Consider the following 14305-nt stretch of genomic DNA (forward strand, 5'->3'; position numbering starts at 1 on the left):
CCTTGCCTCTTTTCTTCCTGGATCTTCTCCGATCAGCACTCAGATCAGCCTCTCTCTCAATATACAAATATCAAAATAGCCTCGTATCAAGTATATCTTTCAATGAATTCTCTGAGGGTATTTATAGATGAATGCTCTGACTCTTTGCCGTGTGGTCCCCACTTTATTGTTATGGAAATTTCAAAAATGGTGGAATAAATATTCCTTCTGTTATGCAATCAATCCATCGAAAATGCATAACGGTTAGTTGTACACGTGTCACAATCCTCCATGATTGCATTGCTCATTTGCATCTTTCGATCGTGCGCTTGCATGCGGTGTTGTTTTTTATTACCGTATGCGGTTGAAGTTGCGTTGATCGCAATGCTCTTGGTCGATTGTCGCATGTGCCGTCATTGCGTTGTTCGTCTATTCATTCCCGAATGATGGGCACAATGTGACTTAGATGCGTTGTTCTCTTCTCTTGAGCCATGAACGCATGCGGTGACTTGATTTCCTGCAAAACTAACTTGAAATATTATTTTCTACCATTACAATGGTGTCAGTGGGTGTATTGACGATAACTTATAATTCTTGTGTTTCTTAGCTAATTTCCATACAATTGACGCAACTTTCCTCTCTTTTAATCGCAATATCTAAATAAAGCAGCATAAATAACTTGTATTTCTACAAGTTATCAACAGGTACACGTCCCATTTTGGTACACCATGGTCTTGTTTTATTTGACTCTGGCTCTTCGCACTCATTTATATTTGCTGTATTTATGAGGCATGCCATGTTAGACTCAGAACCTTTGCCATTTGCATTGTCCATTTCCACTCCATCAGGAGAGATTATGTTAGCTACAGAAAAGATAAAAGCATGTCAGGTTGAGGTAGCCAATAGCGCATTAGATGTAACCTAGATAATTTTAGATATGTGCGATTTTGATGTGATATTGGGCATGGATTGGTTAGCTGCTAATCATGCTAGCATAGATTGCTCCCGTAAGGAGGTCATCTTTAACCCTTATACCAGAGTCAGTTTTAAGTTTAAAGGGGTTAGACCGTAGTCCTACCCAAAGTGATTTCTGCATTGAAGGTCAGTAGACTATTTGACCATAGAGTCTGAGTTTTATGGCCAGTGTGGTGAACACTAGAGAGAATGAAGTCTCCTTGACTTTGGAGCCAGTAGTGAGGGATTTTTCAGACGTTTTTCCAGAGAATCTTCCCAGACTGCCCCCGCAGCGGGAGATAGATTTTGCCATTGAGTTGGAGCCAGGCACAACCCCTATTTCGAAGGCTCCATACAGGATGGCCCCGACAGAGTTGAAGGAATTGAAGGTCTATTGCAAAAGTTGTTGGACAAGGGTTTCATACGCCCTATCGTGTCACCATGGGGTGCACCTGTTTTTTTTGTGAAAAAGGATGGATCGTTACGTCTGTGCATTGATTATAGAGAGCTGAACAAGGTGACCGTCTAGAATAAGTTTCCCCTTCCCGGATCGATGATTTTTTTGACCAGTTGCAGGGAGCTACAGTATTCTCTAAGATTGATCTCCGGTTAGGATACCACCTGCTGAGAATAAAGAACAGTGACATATCGAAGACAGCTTTTCGTTCGAGATATGGACATTATGAGTTCATTGTGATGTCATTCGGTCTAACAAATGCACCAACAGTGTTCATGGATTTGATGAATAGGGTGTTCAAGGAATTCCTCGACAGCTTCGTGATTGTTTTTATTGATGACATCTTGATTTATTCCAAGACAGAGGCTGAGCATGAGGAGCATTTGCAGAAAGTTTTGGAGACGTTGAGGGTCAATAAGCTGTATGCTAAGTTTTCTAAATGTGAATTTTGGTTGAAGTAGGTGTCCTTCCTGGGGCATGTAGTATCGAAGGAAGGTATCTCTATGGATCTTGCAAAAGTTGTGGCAGTTACGAGTTGGGCTTATCCAACCATAGTCAGTGAGGTGTGCAGTTTCTTGGGGTTAACAAGCTACTATACACGATTTGTAAAGGAATTCTCTCGTATAGCTGCCCTATTAACTCAGTTGACTCGGAAGGGAACAACATTTGTTTGGAATGAGGCTTGTGAAAACAGCTTCTAGGACCTCAAGCAGAGGCTGGTTTCAGCCCCAGTTCTTACTTTACCGGATGGATCAGGCGGTTTTGTCATTTACAGTGATGCGTTCAAGAAGGGGTTGGGATGCATATTGATGCAGCAGAGTAGAGTAGTTGCTTACGCTTCACGTCAGCTAAAGAAGCATGAACAGAATTATCCTATGTACGACTTGTAGTTCGCAATAGTGGTTTTTTCTCTCAAGATCTGGAGACATTATTTATATGGAGAGAAGATACAGATCTTCATCGACCACAAGAGTTTGAAGTACTTTTTCACTCAGAAAGAGTTAAACATGAGGAAAAGAAGGTGGTTGGAGCTGGTGAAGGATTATGACTGTGAAATTTTGTACCACCCGGGAAAAGCAAATGTAGTGACAGATGCTCTAAGTAGAAAGGTGGCCCATTCAGTAGCCCTCATTACCAGACAGACTCACTTGTGCAGGGAACTGAAGAGGGTAGAGATTGCAATAGCTGTGGGAAAGGTCACGACACAGTTAACACAGTTGTCGGTGCGACTGAGTCTAAGGCAGAAGATTATTGATACACAGCGAGACGACCCTTATTTGAAAGAGAGAGTTCGTAGGGTGGAGTCAGGCCAGGATGGCGAATTCTCATTTTTAGCAGAAGGTGGCCTCTTTTATCAAGGGCGTTTGTGCGTGCCAATAGTTAGTGATATTAAAGATGAGTTATTGCTGTCTCTTATACACATCTAGATGTGTATAAGAGACAGTTACCAGACAGACTCACTTGTGTAGGGAACTGGAGAGGGCAGAGATTGCAGTGGCTGTGGGAAAGGTCACGACACAGTTAGCACAGTTGTCGNAAGAGAGAGTTCGTAGGGTGGAGTCAGGCCAGGATGGCGAATTCTCATTTTTAGCAGAAGGTGGCCTCTTTTATCAAGGGCGTTTGTGCGTGCCATGTCTCTTATACACATCTAGATGTGTATAAGAGACAGAAGGTGGACAATTCAGTAGCCCTCATTACCAGACAGACTCACTTGTGCAGGGAACTGGAGAGGGCAGAGATTGCAGTGGCTGTGGGAAAGGTCACGACACAGTTAGCACAGTTGTCGGTGTGACCGAGTCTAAGGGCGTTTGTGCGTGCCAATAGTTAGTGATATTAAAGATGAGTTATTGTCAGAGGCTCATAGTTCCTTATTTTCGATTCACCCCGGACGCACCAAGATGTATCAGGACCTGAAACGTTATTACTGGTGGAATGATATGAAAAGAGAGGTTGCAGAGTTCGTAAGTAAGTGCTTGGTGTGCAAGCAGGTGAAACCCCCGAGGCAGAAGCCAGCAGGCTTTTTACAGCCATTGAATGTACCAGAATGGAAGTGGGAGCATGTGTATATGGACTTCATTGTGGGATTGCCTCGAACCGTCAAAGTTTTATTGTGATATGGGTCGTGGTAGACAGACTTACGAAGTTAGCACATTTGATACCTGAGAAGCCCACCTTTTCAGTGAATAAGTGGGCACAGATATACATGAAGGAGGTGGTAAGATTGCATGAAGTGCCCGTGTCCATCGTGTCGGACAGAGACCCTCGTTTCACGTCTAAGTTTTGGAAAAGTCTCAAGGCAGCTTTGGGGACCTGGTTAGACTTCAGTACAGCTTTCCACCCTCAGACTGATGGGCAGATAGAGAGATTTAATCAAATACTGGAAGACATGTTGCATGCCTGTGCCATAGAGTTTTCAGGAAGCTAGGATGCTCACTTGCACTTAATGGAGTTTTCTTATAATAACAGCTACCGGTTCACTATTGGGATGTCACCCTTTGAGGCCCTATATGGGAAGAGTTGCAGGTCCCCTGTGTGTTGGGATAAGGTAGGAGAGAGGAAATTGTTAGGACCTGAATTGGTGCAGACCACGNCTGTGTGTTGGGATAAGGTAGGAGAGAGGAAATTGTTAGGACCTGAATTGGTGCAGACCACGAATGAGGCAGTACAGAAGATCAGGGCTTGTATACAAACAGCTTAGAGTAGACAGAAGAGCTATGTTGATGTAAGACGAAAGAACCTGGAATTTGAGACTGGTGTGAAAGTGTTCTTAAAGTGGCACCCATGAAAGGTATTCTGAGGTTTGGCAGGAAGGGAAAGTTGAGTCCGAGATTCATTGGACCTTTCGAGGTTCTAGAACGAGTTGGCCTCATAGCTTACCATTTTGCATTGCCCTCCAGCACTGTCTTCAGTTTATAATGTCTTCCATGTTTCGATGCTAAGGATTTATGTGACAGACCCGTCCCATGTAATTGACTACAGGCCCTTATAGTTGAATGACAACTTGAGCTACGAGGAGAAGCCTATAGAGATCCTCGCCAGATAGGTAAAAATGTTGCGCTGCTGAAAAATTGCTTTTGTGAAAGTCCTGTGGTAGAATCACTCGTTCAAGGATGCTACCTTGGAGCGAGAGGATGAGATGAAGGCCCAGTACCCGGAGCTTTTTCAAGAATGAACTTTTGAGGATGAAAGTTTTTTGAGGAGGGAAGAATGTAACACCCCGCACATTTTTTTTAGTAATAATGTAATTTCAGTAACTTTATTATTTGGAATTTCAATAATTGTTATTTAGTTGGAGGGCATTTTTGGAATAGGTGCGGGAATTTAAGTGTTGGCATGAAAATTCTTCAATTTGAAAATTAATGGCAAGAGTTAATTTTCTTTTGAGAAGGAAAGGAATTTAATAGTATAAAGTGGAATAAGAAAATGAATTAAATATAATTATACTATTTCCTTTTTAGTTATTATAATTATTAATATTTTATTATTATTATTATTATTATCATTATTATTATTATAAAACAAAACCCCTTTCCCATTCTTCTTCCTCTCGCAAAAAGGAACCCCTACCCTCGTTTTTATCCCTTTCGTCGTCGCCTCCCTCCCTGCCCAAACTCCAATCATCCGTCGCACTGCCGATTCTTCCTTCGGCCACCACAGACCTCTCTGTGTAACCTCCCCCACACCCTCCTCTGTCTGTCCGTCTGAATCACACAGATCTCGCCCAGATGGAGGAGCCGTCCATCTGAGTCGTCGCCATCTGCATCGAGCCCGAACCGAAGGAGCCGTCGTTCATAACCGCGCGCCACTCCTCCATCCAGCACTGCAAACCCTCGCGCTACTGGCCCACCGCCGTAGATTTGTCCGACGGACTGCTCGAGCTTCTGTCACAGAGCTGCCATTCAACTCCCTTCGCCAGTTTCTGCTATCAACTCTTGGTTTTGAATAGACCTTGGATTTAGGTAAGGTCAATGTTATGAGATGGATTTCTTGAAGGATTTTGACACCCATTGATTATTGGAGTAAATAATCAGCTAATTCATGTTTTGAAGGTTCTAAGTCGTCATTCGTTGGAATTAGAATCTGTTAGGAGGAGATTTTGGAGTCGAAATCTTGGGAGTGGTTGTTGATCAAGTTTCTTGGGGTAAACTTTTGGGTATTTTGGATTTAAATCTAAGGTTTCGCAATTATTGTTGGACTGAAATTTAATGGTTGTATTCGTGTGTTAGGGCCGTTACTTCAAACTGCTGTCATCGTTTGGTTGTCTGATTTTATCTGTGGATTTTCGATTAAGGTAAGTAATCTTACTACTGGAATTGCCCACGGGCCAGGCTTTAGTTGTATGCTAGCATGATAAATGTATGTTATGGCAAAATGTTAGCATGATAAATTGATAGTATGATCTGAATCAAAGTATGTTCTGGCACGAGATCTGAATTATTTAAATATGCACATAGACACTTGAATGCTAGTATGAGATGGTATGTGCTTACATATGATTTTATATGATCTGATGATGTTGAGGTATACATGTATATTGTAGAACTATGATGTTGAGGTATACATGTATGTTGTAGAACCATGATGTTGAGGTATATGTGTATGTGGTAGAGCCATGATGCTGAGGATTATATGTATGTCATAGATTCGTATGGTGATGATTTTGATGTTGAGACTGTGCGAATGTCTTACTGATTAGTTAGATGCCCATTAGATTTTGTGTTTCCTTCGGGATTCACCAGTTTGTGTTTCCTTTGGGATTCACCAGTTTGTGTTTCCTTCGGGATTCACCAGTTTGTGTTTCCTTCGGGATTCACCAGTTTGTGTTTCCTTCGGGATTCACCAGTTTGTGTTTCCTTCGGGATTCACCAGTTTTTGTTTCCTACGGGATTCACCAGTTTGTGTCTCCTTCGGGATTCACCAGAGGTTGTGGGCATATTTAACTATAGTAGGATAGGACTCAGTCTTCTTCTTGTTTCATGTGTATATGTACCAGAGATGGGTATCTAGAGGACATAGATAGATGCCCAGCAGGACCCCAATAGTGAGGTTACTTAATGAGTATTTTATACTCATTCTTTCTCATGTTGTTGTTTCAGGTAAGGGTAGAGATGCACCGACGATGGACAAGCAGAATTCGTGATCGAGCCACTAGGACTAGTTTTTACGCTTCCGCATCATGAAATTTTGAGTTTCTTTCATGTTTCTCTAAATGTTTAGTTTTGATGTTTGAAACTTATTAGTAGGAATTGTTTTTCATATTTATTTATTAACCTTTTATGATTTATGGGTATTGTTGTGCTAAGAATTAATTCCTTATTATGCATGCTCTGTGATGATAGATAATGTGCTACAAGCTCATGTCCCCAGCAATGGTGCCATAAACTTGTTACGCTAAAGAATGGATGTGTATAAACTTGTAACGCTAAAATTTATATCTTTAGACTTTATGTGATACTACTTCTAAATATGCGTTGTTAATGATATGCTTGTGATATACGATAGAGTAATGCGTGTCACAAGTTTCCTTGCGCTGAAACCAAGTATAATTCCAACGCAAGTTTCTCAAAATAATCTGAGGTCGAACACATGGATTGTTTTCATTAATGCGTTACTTTTGTGATACATGCGACCGGTTTGTACAATTAATAAAGAAATGGGTTTATACAGGAATCTAAGGTGCGATGAAAATAAAATTCCGTTAATAAAATAAAGTTGCATTGATAAAATAAAATTGCGTTGAAAATAAAATCCTAAACTAAGAAGATACAAGATACAAGATACATGATACATGATACTGAGTCTTTATGGATGAATTAGAAAGAGAAAGAGTAAATAGTAAAAACAACGCAAGTTTGCTAATTGCATTAAAGATGCAACTAAGGTTCCGCTTTCCCTTGGCGTACATCTCTTGGTGATCGGTCGCGTTCCCATATCTCTATGGTGAGACAGGGATGAACGTGATGAACACAAGGTTACTTCCATCTCTGGAAGTACTCTCGCTTTAGTTAACGCATTCTTCCAACCTTCTCTCGATAGGCAGAATGACATCTTCCCTTCTGCTCTCACAGGTGAAGATGTTGTCGAGCATGCTTTAGCTAAACTTAATTATTTCCTTAACACAAATTAATTTACTTGCTTAATTCTTGCTAATTACCTAGGGAATTAGGAAAACATCATGGGGAAAATGGATTATGGATGAACAAAAATAGACAGAGAGAAAATAATGGTAATGATTATAATAATTAATACTAAGATTAAGCGTTTGATACATGGTGTGAATGAAAGAGTAAAGAAGATGAATACAGATGATGAAAAAGAGATTAGAAACAAATACAAAAAAGTGTCAACATCTTGACACAGATCTGGAACGGAGATTATGCTTGCCGATGTGTGAAAGTAATGGAGAGGAGAGCTTCCCTCTCAGGCTTGCTCTTCTGGTAGAAGTGGCCTTCGTACAGCGCTTCAATGGTGAGGATTGGAAGGATTCTTTCCCCGGAGACTTACCTCTCGGCCTTTTTTCGTAATTATCCCGAATCTACTCTGGAAATCACTTCAGACCGGTCTCTCTCTCAGATCAGTATATGCACGTCTCTATGTATTCAAGTATATCTCTTAGTGAATTTGCAGAAGCTATTTATAGGTGAGGCTTGGCTCTTTGACTTCGTGGTCCCCATTTTATGGTTATGGTAGTTCCTGAAATGGTGGAGTGAATATTCCTTCTATTATGCAATCAACCCATTAGAAATGCACAACTGAAAGCTGTACATTTGTCTGAATTCTCCACACATGCGTTGCTCTTTACATCTTCGATCCATTGCCACATGCCGTGTTATTTTTGATTACTGCATGCGGTTGAAATTGCGTTGATCGCTAAACTCTTGATCAATTGTCGCATGTACTGTCATTGCGTTGATCATCTCTTCATTCCTGAATGATGGGCGCAATGTGATGTAGATGCGAGCCATTAACGTATGCGGTGACTGATTTCCTAGAAAACAGAAACTGAACATTCTATTCTACCATCGCAATAGTGTTAGTGGGTGTATTGAGGACAATTTATAATTCTCACATTTCTTAGCCAATTTCTGTACTATCAACGCAACTTTTCTTTCTTTTAGCCGCAATATCTAAATAAAACAGTACAAATAACTTGTATTTCTACAAGTTATCAGTTACCCTATTATTGTTTTTAACATTTGCATTTATTAAAGGACTTTTGAACTCCCCTTATCTATTTAGCATTTATTTCAACATAAAGGAGTAATGTTTTGTGCCATGCATGCATGTATTTTAGTAACGGCCTAGCTTAAGTTCTAGGGGGTCGGGTCGTTACACAAATTAACTTATCATGCTATTCTAGAGCTAGTCCATTACGAGCTAGTAGGGTTACCTCACGGACCTACAGATTAATTGGCTAAACTTATTAAACCAAACTAATCCCTATTTGTTAACTAATGGGTCACTCCACTAAAGCTCATAGTTACACTCCCCTCATTGTAGATATCTTATGTCCACATAATTTAACCATAATCAGCAAGTCGACCTTTCACAGGTTGTTCGTAATAACGGCTGAGTCAAATATCTGTTTTACCCCTAAGATTACGTCTTATTCCTCAAGTCCCTACTGATCCTTGTTGAATTCAAAATGTATGCGATGCTTAGATGATGTGCTACAAGCTCATGTTTCCATAAACTGGCAACGCTGGATTTATGCGATGATATGCACGCACGGTTCAAGTCCAATGTTATGCACTAATTTCTAGATATGCGTTAGTAATGGATGTTCTTGTAGCTATGCGTTGTCACAAGTTTTCTTGCGTTGGAACCAAGTATAATTCCACCGCAAGTTTCTCGGTGTGATTCGAGGTCGAACACAGGGACTGTTTGAGGTTATTGTGTTATGTTTATGATACATGCGACCAGGTTTTTCAATTTAATAAAAGGATTTGTGTACAAAAATTAAAGTTGCAATAAAGTAAAGAAAAGCAGTAAAAATGCGATAATAAAATAAAGTGCAATAAAGCTAAGCTAAGATGGTACAAGATATAGGCTTCATGTTACAAGATACTGAGGTCAAGGCTGGCTGTGAAGATCATACACAGATCATGTGATGCGATGGCAAGTCTTATGTACGAAGCAGAAAGAGAAAGACAACTAGTATAAACATCGCAAGTTCCCTAATTGCGTTAAAGTGATAAACACGATTCCATTTTTCCCTTAGCATACACCTTTCAGTGATCGGCCGCGTTCCCACATATCTATGGTGAAATAGAGACGAACGTACTAAACGCAAGATTGTTTCCATCTCTGAAGTACTACTTGCTCTAGTTAATGCATTCTTCTAACCTTTTCTCGATAGATCAGAATGACATCTTCACTCTGCTCTCACAGGTGAAAATTCCGTCTAGCATGTCCTAGATAAACGCAATTATCTCTTTAACACCGATAATCCAACATTGTTTAAGAACTTAGCACTATGATAACGTGCATTTCTGCCCGTTATCAATAACTTGTAGAAATACAATTTATTTATACTGTTTTATTTAGATATTGCAGCCAAAAGGAAGAAAAGTTGCATCGATAGTATGGAAATTGGCTAAGAAATGCGAGAATTATAAATTGTCATCAATACACCCACTGACACCATTGCGATGTTACAATAGAATGTTTCAAATTTTTTTTTGCAGGAAATCAAGTCACCACATGTGTTCATGGCTCAAAGATAAACTAAACAATGCATCTACGTTGCATTGTGCTCGTCAATCAAGAATGAGATACGATCAATGCAATGACGGCGCATGCGACAATGGATTAAGAGCTTTGTGATCAACGCAATTTCAACCGTATGCAGTAATAAAAAACAACACCGCATGCGGGCAAACAATCGAAGATGTAAAGAGCAACGCAATTACGGAGGATTCAGACGCATTTACAACTGTCAGTTATGCATTTCTGACGGGATTGATTGCGTAGCAGAAGGAATATTCACTCTACCATTTTAGGAAATGCCTTAACGATAACTTGTAGAAATACAAGTTATTTATGCCACCTTATATAGATATTGCGGCCAAAAGTTAGTAATTATGCGCCAATTGTATGAAAATTAACCTCGTATGACAATAATTATAAATGTTTGCAATTACACCCACTAACGCCAAAAAGTTGGAGGACAAGCCAAACTTTACTCTGTTTTGCAAGAGACCAAGTCATCGCTTTCCCTGAAGGCTCATGAGAAACTAATCAATGCATCTCTCTCACATTGCGCCCGTCGATCAACCATGAAGAGACGATTACTGAAGTAACGGCGCAATGCGGCAGTCAGTCCAGAGCTACGCTTCGACCGCATGCGGTAATAAAAACAAACACCGCATGCGAACCTATGATCGAAAGATGCAACTGAGTAACGAGAGAGCGGAGGATTGAGACACGTGTACAACTAACAGTTGTGCAGAATTGATGGTCTGATTGCATAATAGAAGGAATAATATCCCTCCATTTGCGAAATTACTATAGCCATCACATGGGGACCACAAGGCCAGAGTCAAAGGATCTGCTCCTATAAATACCCCTAGATTTTAGAAAACACTATGGTATTAGATACTAAGCTAAGTGCTGTAAGATTTTAGAGAGAAAAGGCTAAGCTGAGCGCTAAAGAGAAGAAATCCGGGAAGAGAACGAGATAAGGCCGAGAGGTAAATCTCAGATCCAATCTATTATATATCCAATCGAAGCTCTGTGCAGAGATCCCTGCTACCGGTGGAGCAAGCCTGAGAGGAAAGTTCTTCCTACCATCGAAAACATCCGATTCGACAAGCAGATCTTCATCGAATCTGTGCTAAGACATTGGCACCAGATTATATCTGCTCTATCTCTCTTTCATTGTATTCCATATTTTCTTTATCTCTTCATTCACATATCATGTATCAAACACTTAGTAGAAATATTAAATGTTTCGATAGATTTCGTTTACCATTTTCTGTCTATTTTCGTTCACCCATTAATCACTTTCTTCATGATGTTTTCTTAATCCCTTGATGAGCAATATGAATCACCAAGAACTTAATATGTATTAAATTTATAAAATACGTTAGCTAAAGCATGCTAGATGACATTTTCACCTGTGAGAGCAGAAGTGAAGATGTCATTCTGATCTATCGAGAGAAGGTCAGAAGAGTGCGTTAACTAAAGCGAATAGTACTTCCAGACATAGAAGCAACCTTGCGTTCATTACGTTAGACTCTGTTTCACCACAGACATGTGGAAAACGCGGCCGATCACTGAGAAGTGTACGCCAAGAGAAGAGTGGAATAGTATTTGTACTTTCAATTCAATTAAGAACTTGCGTTGTTTGTAATACTTATCTTTCTCTTTCTAATCTGTTCACAAGAATTGTCGTCACATCCCACGTCTTTGAACAACCTTCACAGCCAACCTTAATCCTAGTATCTTGCACATAAAGCCTGTATCTTGTAACATCTAGCTTAGGTTTATTGTATTTTTATGTCTTATCGCATCTTTACCGCTTTCCTTTATTTTACTGCAATTTACATACTGTACACACCTTTTATAAAGAATTAAAAACCTGGTCGCATATATCATGAACATACCGCAATAACCGGTACCACTTCCTCGTGTTCGACCTCGGATCACACCGAGAAACTTGCGATAGAATTACACTTGGTTCTATCGTAAGGAATCTTGTGACAACGCAGGGCATACTACCTGAGCAATCCCTAATTAACGCATAAATAGTAGTAGTATCGCATCATTGTGAGCATTTAATGTCATACATACCGAACGCGTTAAAATTTTATGGCGCCGTTGCCGGGGAAGCTGATTAATGGTTAATGTTGAATATTTTCATGTTATGTGCAGGACAGATCTCTTTGTTCTGACTGTTCAATGCGGAGAGCAGTCTGATGACTTAGGAGTACTGGGGGTGGTTTAGTAACTCTAAGTGGACCCAGAGATCAAGTATATTCTTTGCGTAGAGTTCATCGAGGTTGAATTAACTGGCAAGAAGTATGGCTAAAGAGAATATGGCTCCTACTGGAAACCTGAGGGGAGATTTTCCAGTGCAAGATCTTATTTCTCTTGCCGCTGATTAGTACATCCCTATGAGGGAGTATGCAGTGCCAAATCTTTACAATTTTTCACCAGGAATTTCAAAACCAGTAGTTGAGGGGAATGCAAGCTTTGAGATGAAACCTATCATGCTGCAAATGATTCAGAATGTGGGACAATTTGGTGGATTACCGGAAGAAAACCCACACACACATTTAACAAACTTCATAGACATATGTAGCGTATTTTCTCCGCCTGGTGTAACACAAGAAAGTCTTAAACTGTATCTATTCCCATACACATTGCAGGATGAAACAAAAAGGTGGGCTCAAGCATTAGAGTCGGGTGAATTTCATGGATGGGGACAGTTGGTTGATAGGTTCATGAATAGATTCTTCCCTCCATCTATCAACGCAAGGAGGCGAAGAGAGGTGTTGAATTTCGAGCAAAAGAGTTATGAAACCTTGAGCATCGCTTGGGTGCGATTCCGACAGCTAGTAAAGAACTGTCCGCATATTGGGATTCCTGATCGTATCTTGATGGAAACCTTTTATAATGGTCTAGACTCATCAATGCGAGCAGTTGCCGACTCCTCTACAGAGGGAGGATTAATGAATAAGTCATATACGGAAGCAAAGGGCATATTGGATTGTATTTCGCGATATTCTGACGAATGGATTGATAATGGGCTTGAGGTAAGATGTCTGGAACCGGAAAGAGTAGAAAGGGCCAATGTGCCAACAGACACAATGAGTGCACTGGTCGAGCAAATGACCACGATGACATTGCTCCTCCAGACAGTGGCTAATTAGCAGAAAACTCTCTCCCAAGGAGCAGCGCAAGTTAATGCAGTGACTCATTTGACCGCTATGGATTGCACTCAATGGGGAGAGGTACATCCAGCAGACGTCTGCCCATGGGATCAACAACCCGCATATGCTATTTATGATGAATCATGGGGCAACGACCACAACCATGATTGGGAGGATCACTCAATTTTCGGTTTGGATGAGAATCTCATTCATGAAGGCCATAGTTTCTATCAATTTAGTTATCAAGAGGATGGAGGAAACCCTCCAGACCGTAGTCCAAGTGATTCTCAAGGTGCACAGCCATGCGACCATCTGTTTGCATATGATACCTCTTGCAGTACCTCGTTTCAGGAAATATCACTGAAGCATTACATTGAAAAGAGCGAGGCAATGGGACAGTCGCAAGCTGACTCTCTCAAAGAATTAGAAGACCAAATATATCAGCTTGCGAGAGAATTAAAGAAGAAAACGCCTGGTACATCACAAGGAAGTTCAGGAATATTGGGGCCAAAAGGTAAAGAACAATGTCATGCCGTGACATTGCAGAGCGGCAGAACAACGACCCTTATTGCACTGAAGGTACCAGATGCGGTAACAGTACCAGCTGATTTAATTATATATGATGACCAAGTACAAAATAATGAAATCAACCCCAATTCAGAAGCAAGATTATTTACAAAAGATGAAGCTTCTCAAGACTTAAATTCTCAATCAACAATAAGAGAAAGATCGGAGAAAATGAAACAGTTACACTAACATACAAGTGTAGCGCTGTGTTTCAAAATAATCTCTCTGCTAAAATGGAAGATGGTTGGGAACGCACTATGTGATTTAGGGGCGAGCATAAATTTGATGCCTTTGTCAATCTTTAAGAAGTTGGACATCGGCGAAGCCAGACCAACCACGATTACATTACAGTTAACCGATAGATCAATAAAGCTTCTAGAGGGCAAGATAGAAGATGTTCTCGTGCAGGTAGACAAGTTTATCTTCCTCGCAGATGTCGTTATATTGGATTATGAGGTAGATAGAGAAATCT

The 14305-nt window shown here is 40.4% G+C and overlaps 1 protein-coding gene across 1 annotated transcript; it reads left to right on the forward strand.

Moving 5' to 3' along the window:
• The first annotated feature begins 2397 nt into the window (after window positions 1–2397).
• LOC120080409 lies at window positions 2398–3815 on the forward strand. Its single transcript, XM_039035067.1, has 4 exons — window positions 2398–2756; window positions 2860–2935; window positions 3110–3200; window positions 3379–3815. Exons 1-4 carry the CDS (start codon window positions 2398–2400, stop codon window positions 3813–3815), a joined length of 963 nt encoding a protein of 320 aa, XP_038890995.1.
• Window positions 3816–14305: the final 10490 nt, after the last annotated feature.

This window comes from Benincasa hispida, chromosome 1 (genome assembly GCF_009727055.1).
Source record: "Benincasa hispida cultivar B227 chromosome 1, ASM972705v1, whole genome shotgun sequence".
Taxonomy (NCBI): domain Eukaryota; kingdom Viridiplantae; phylum Streptophyta; class Magnoliopsida; order Cucurbitales; family Cucurbitaceae; genus Benincasa; species Benincasa hispida.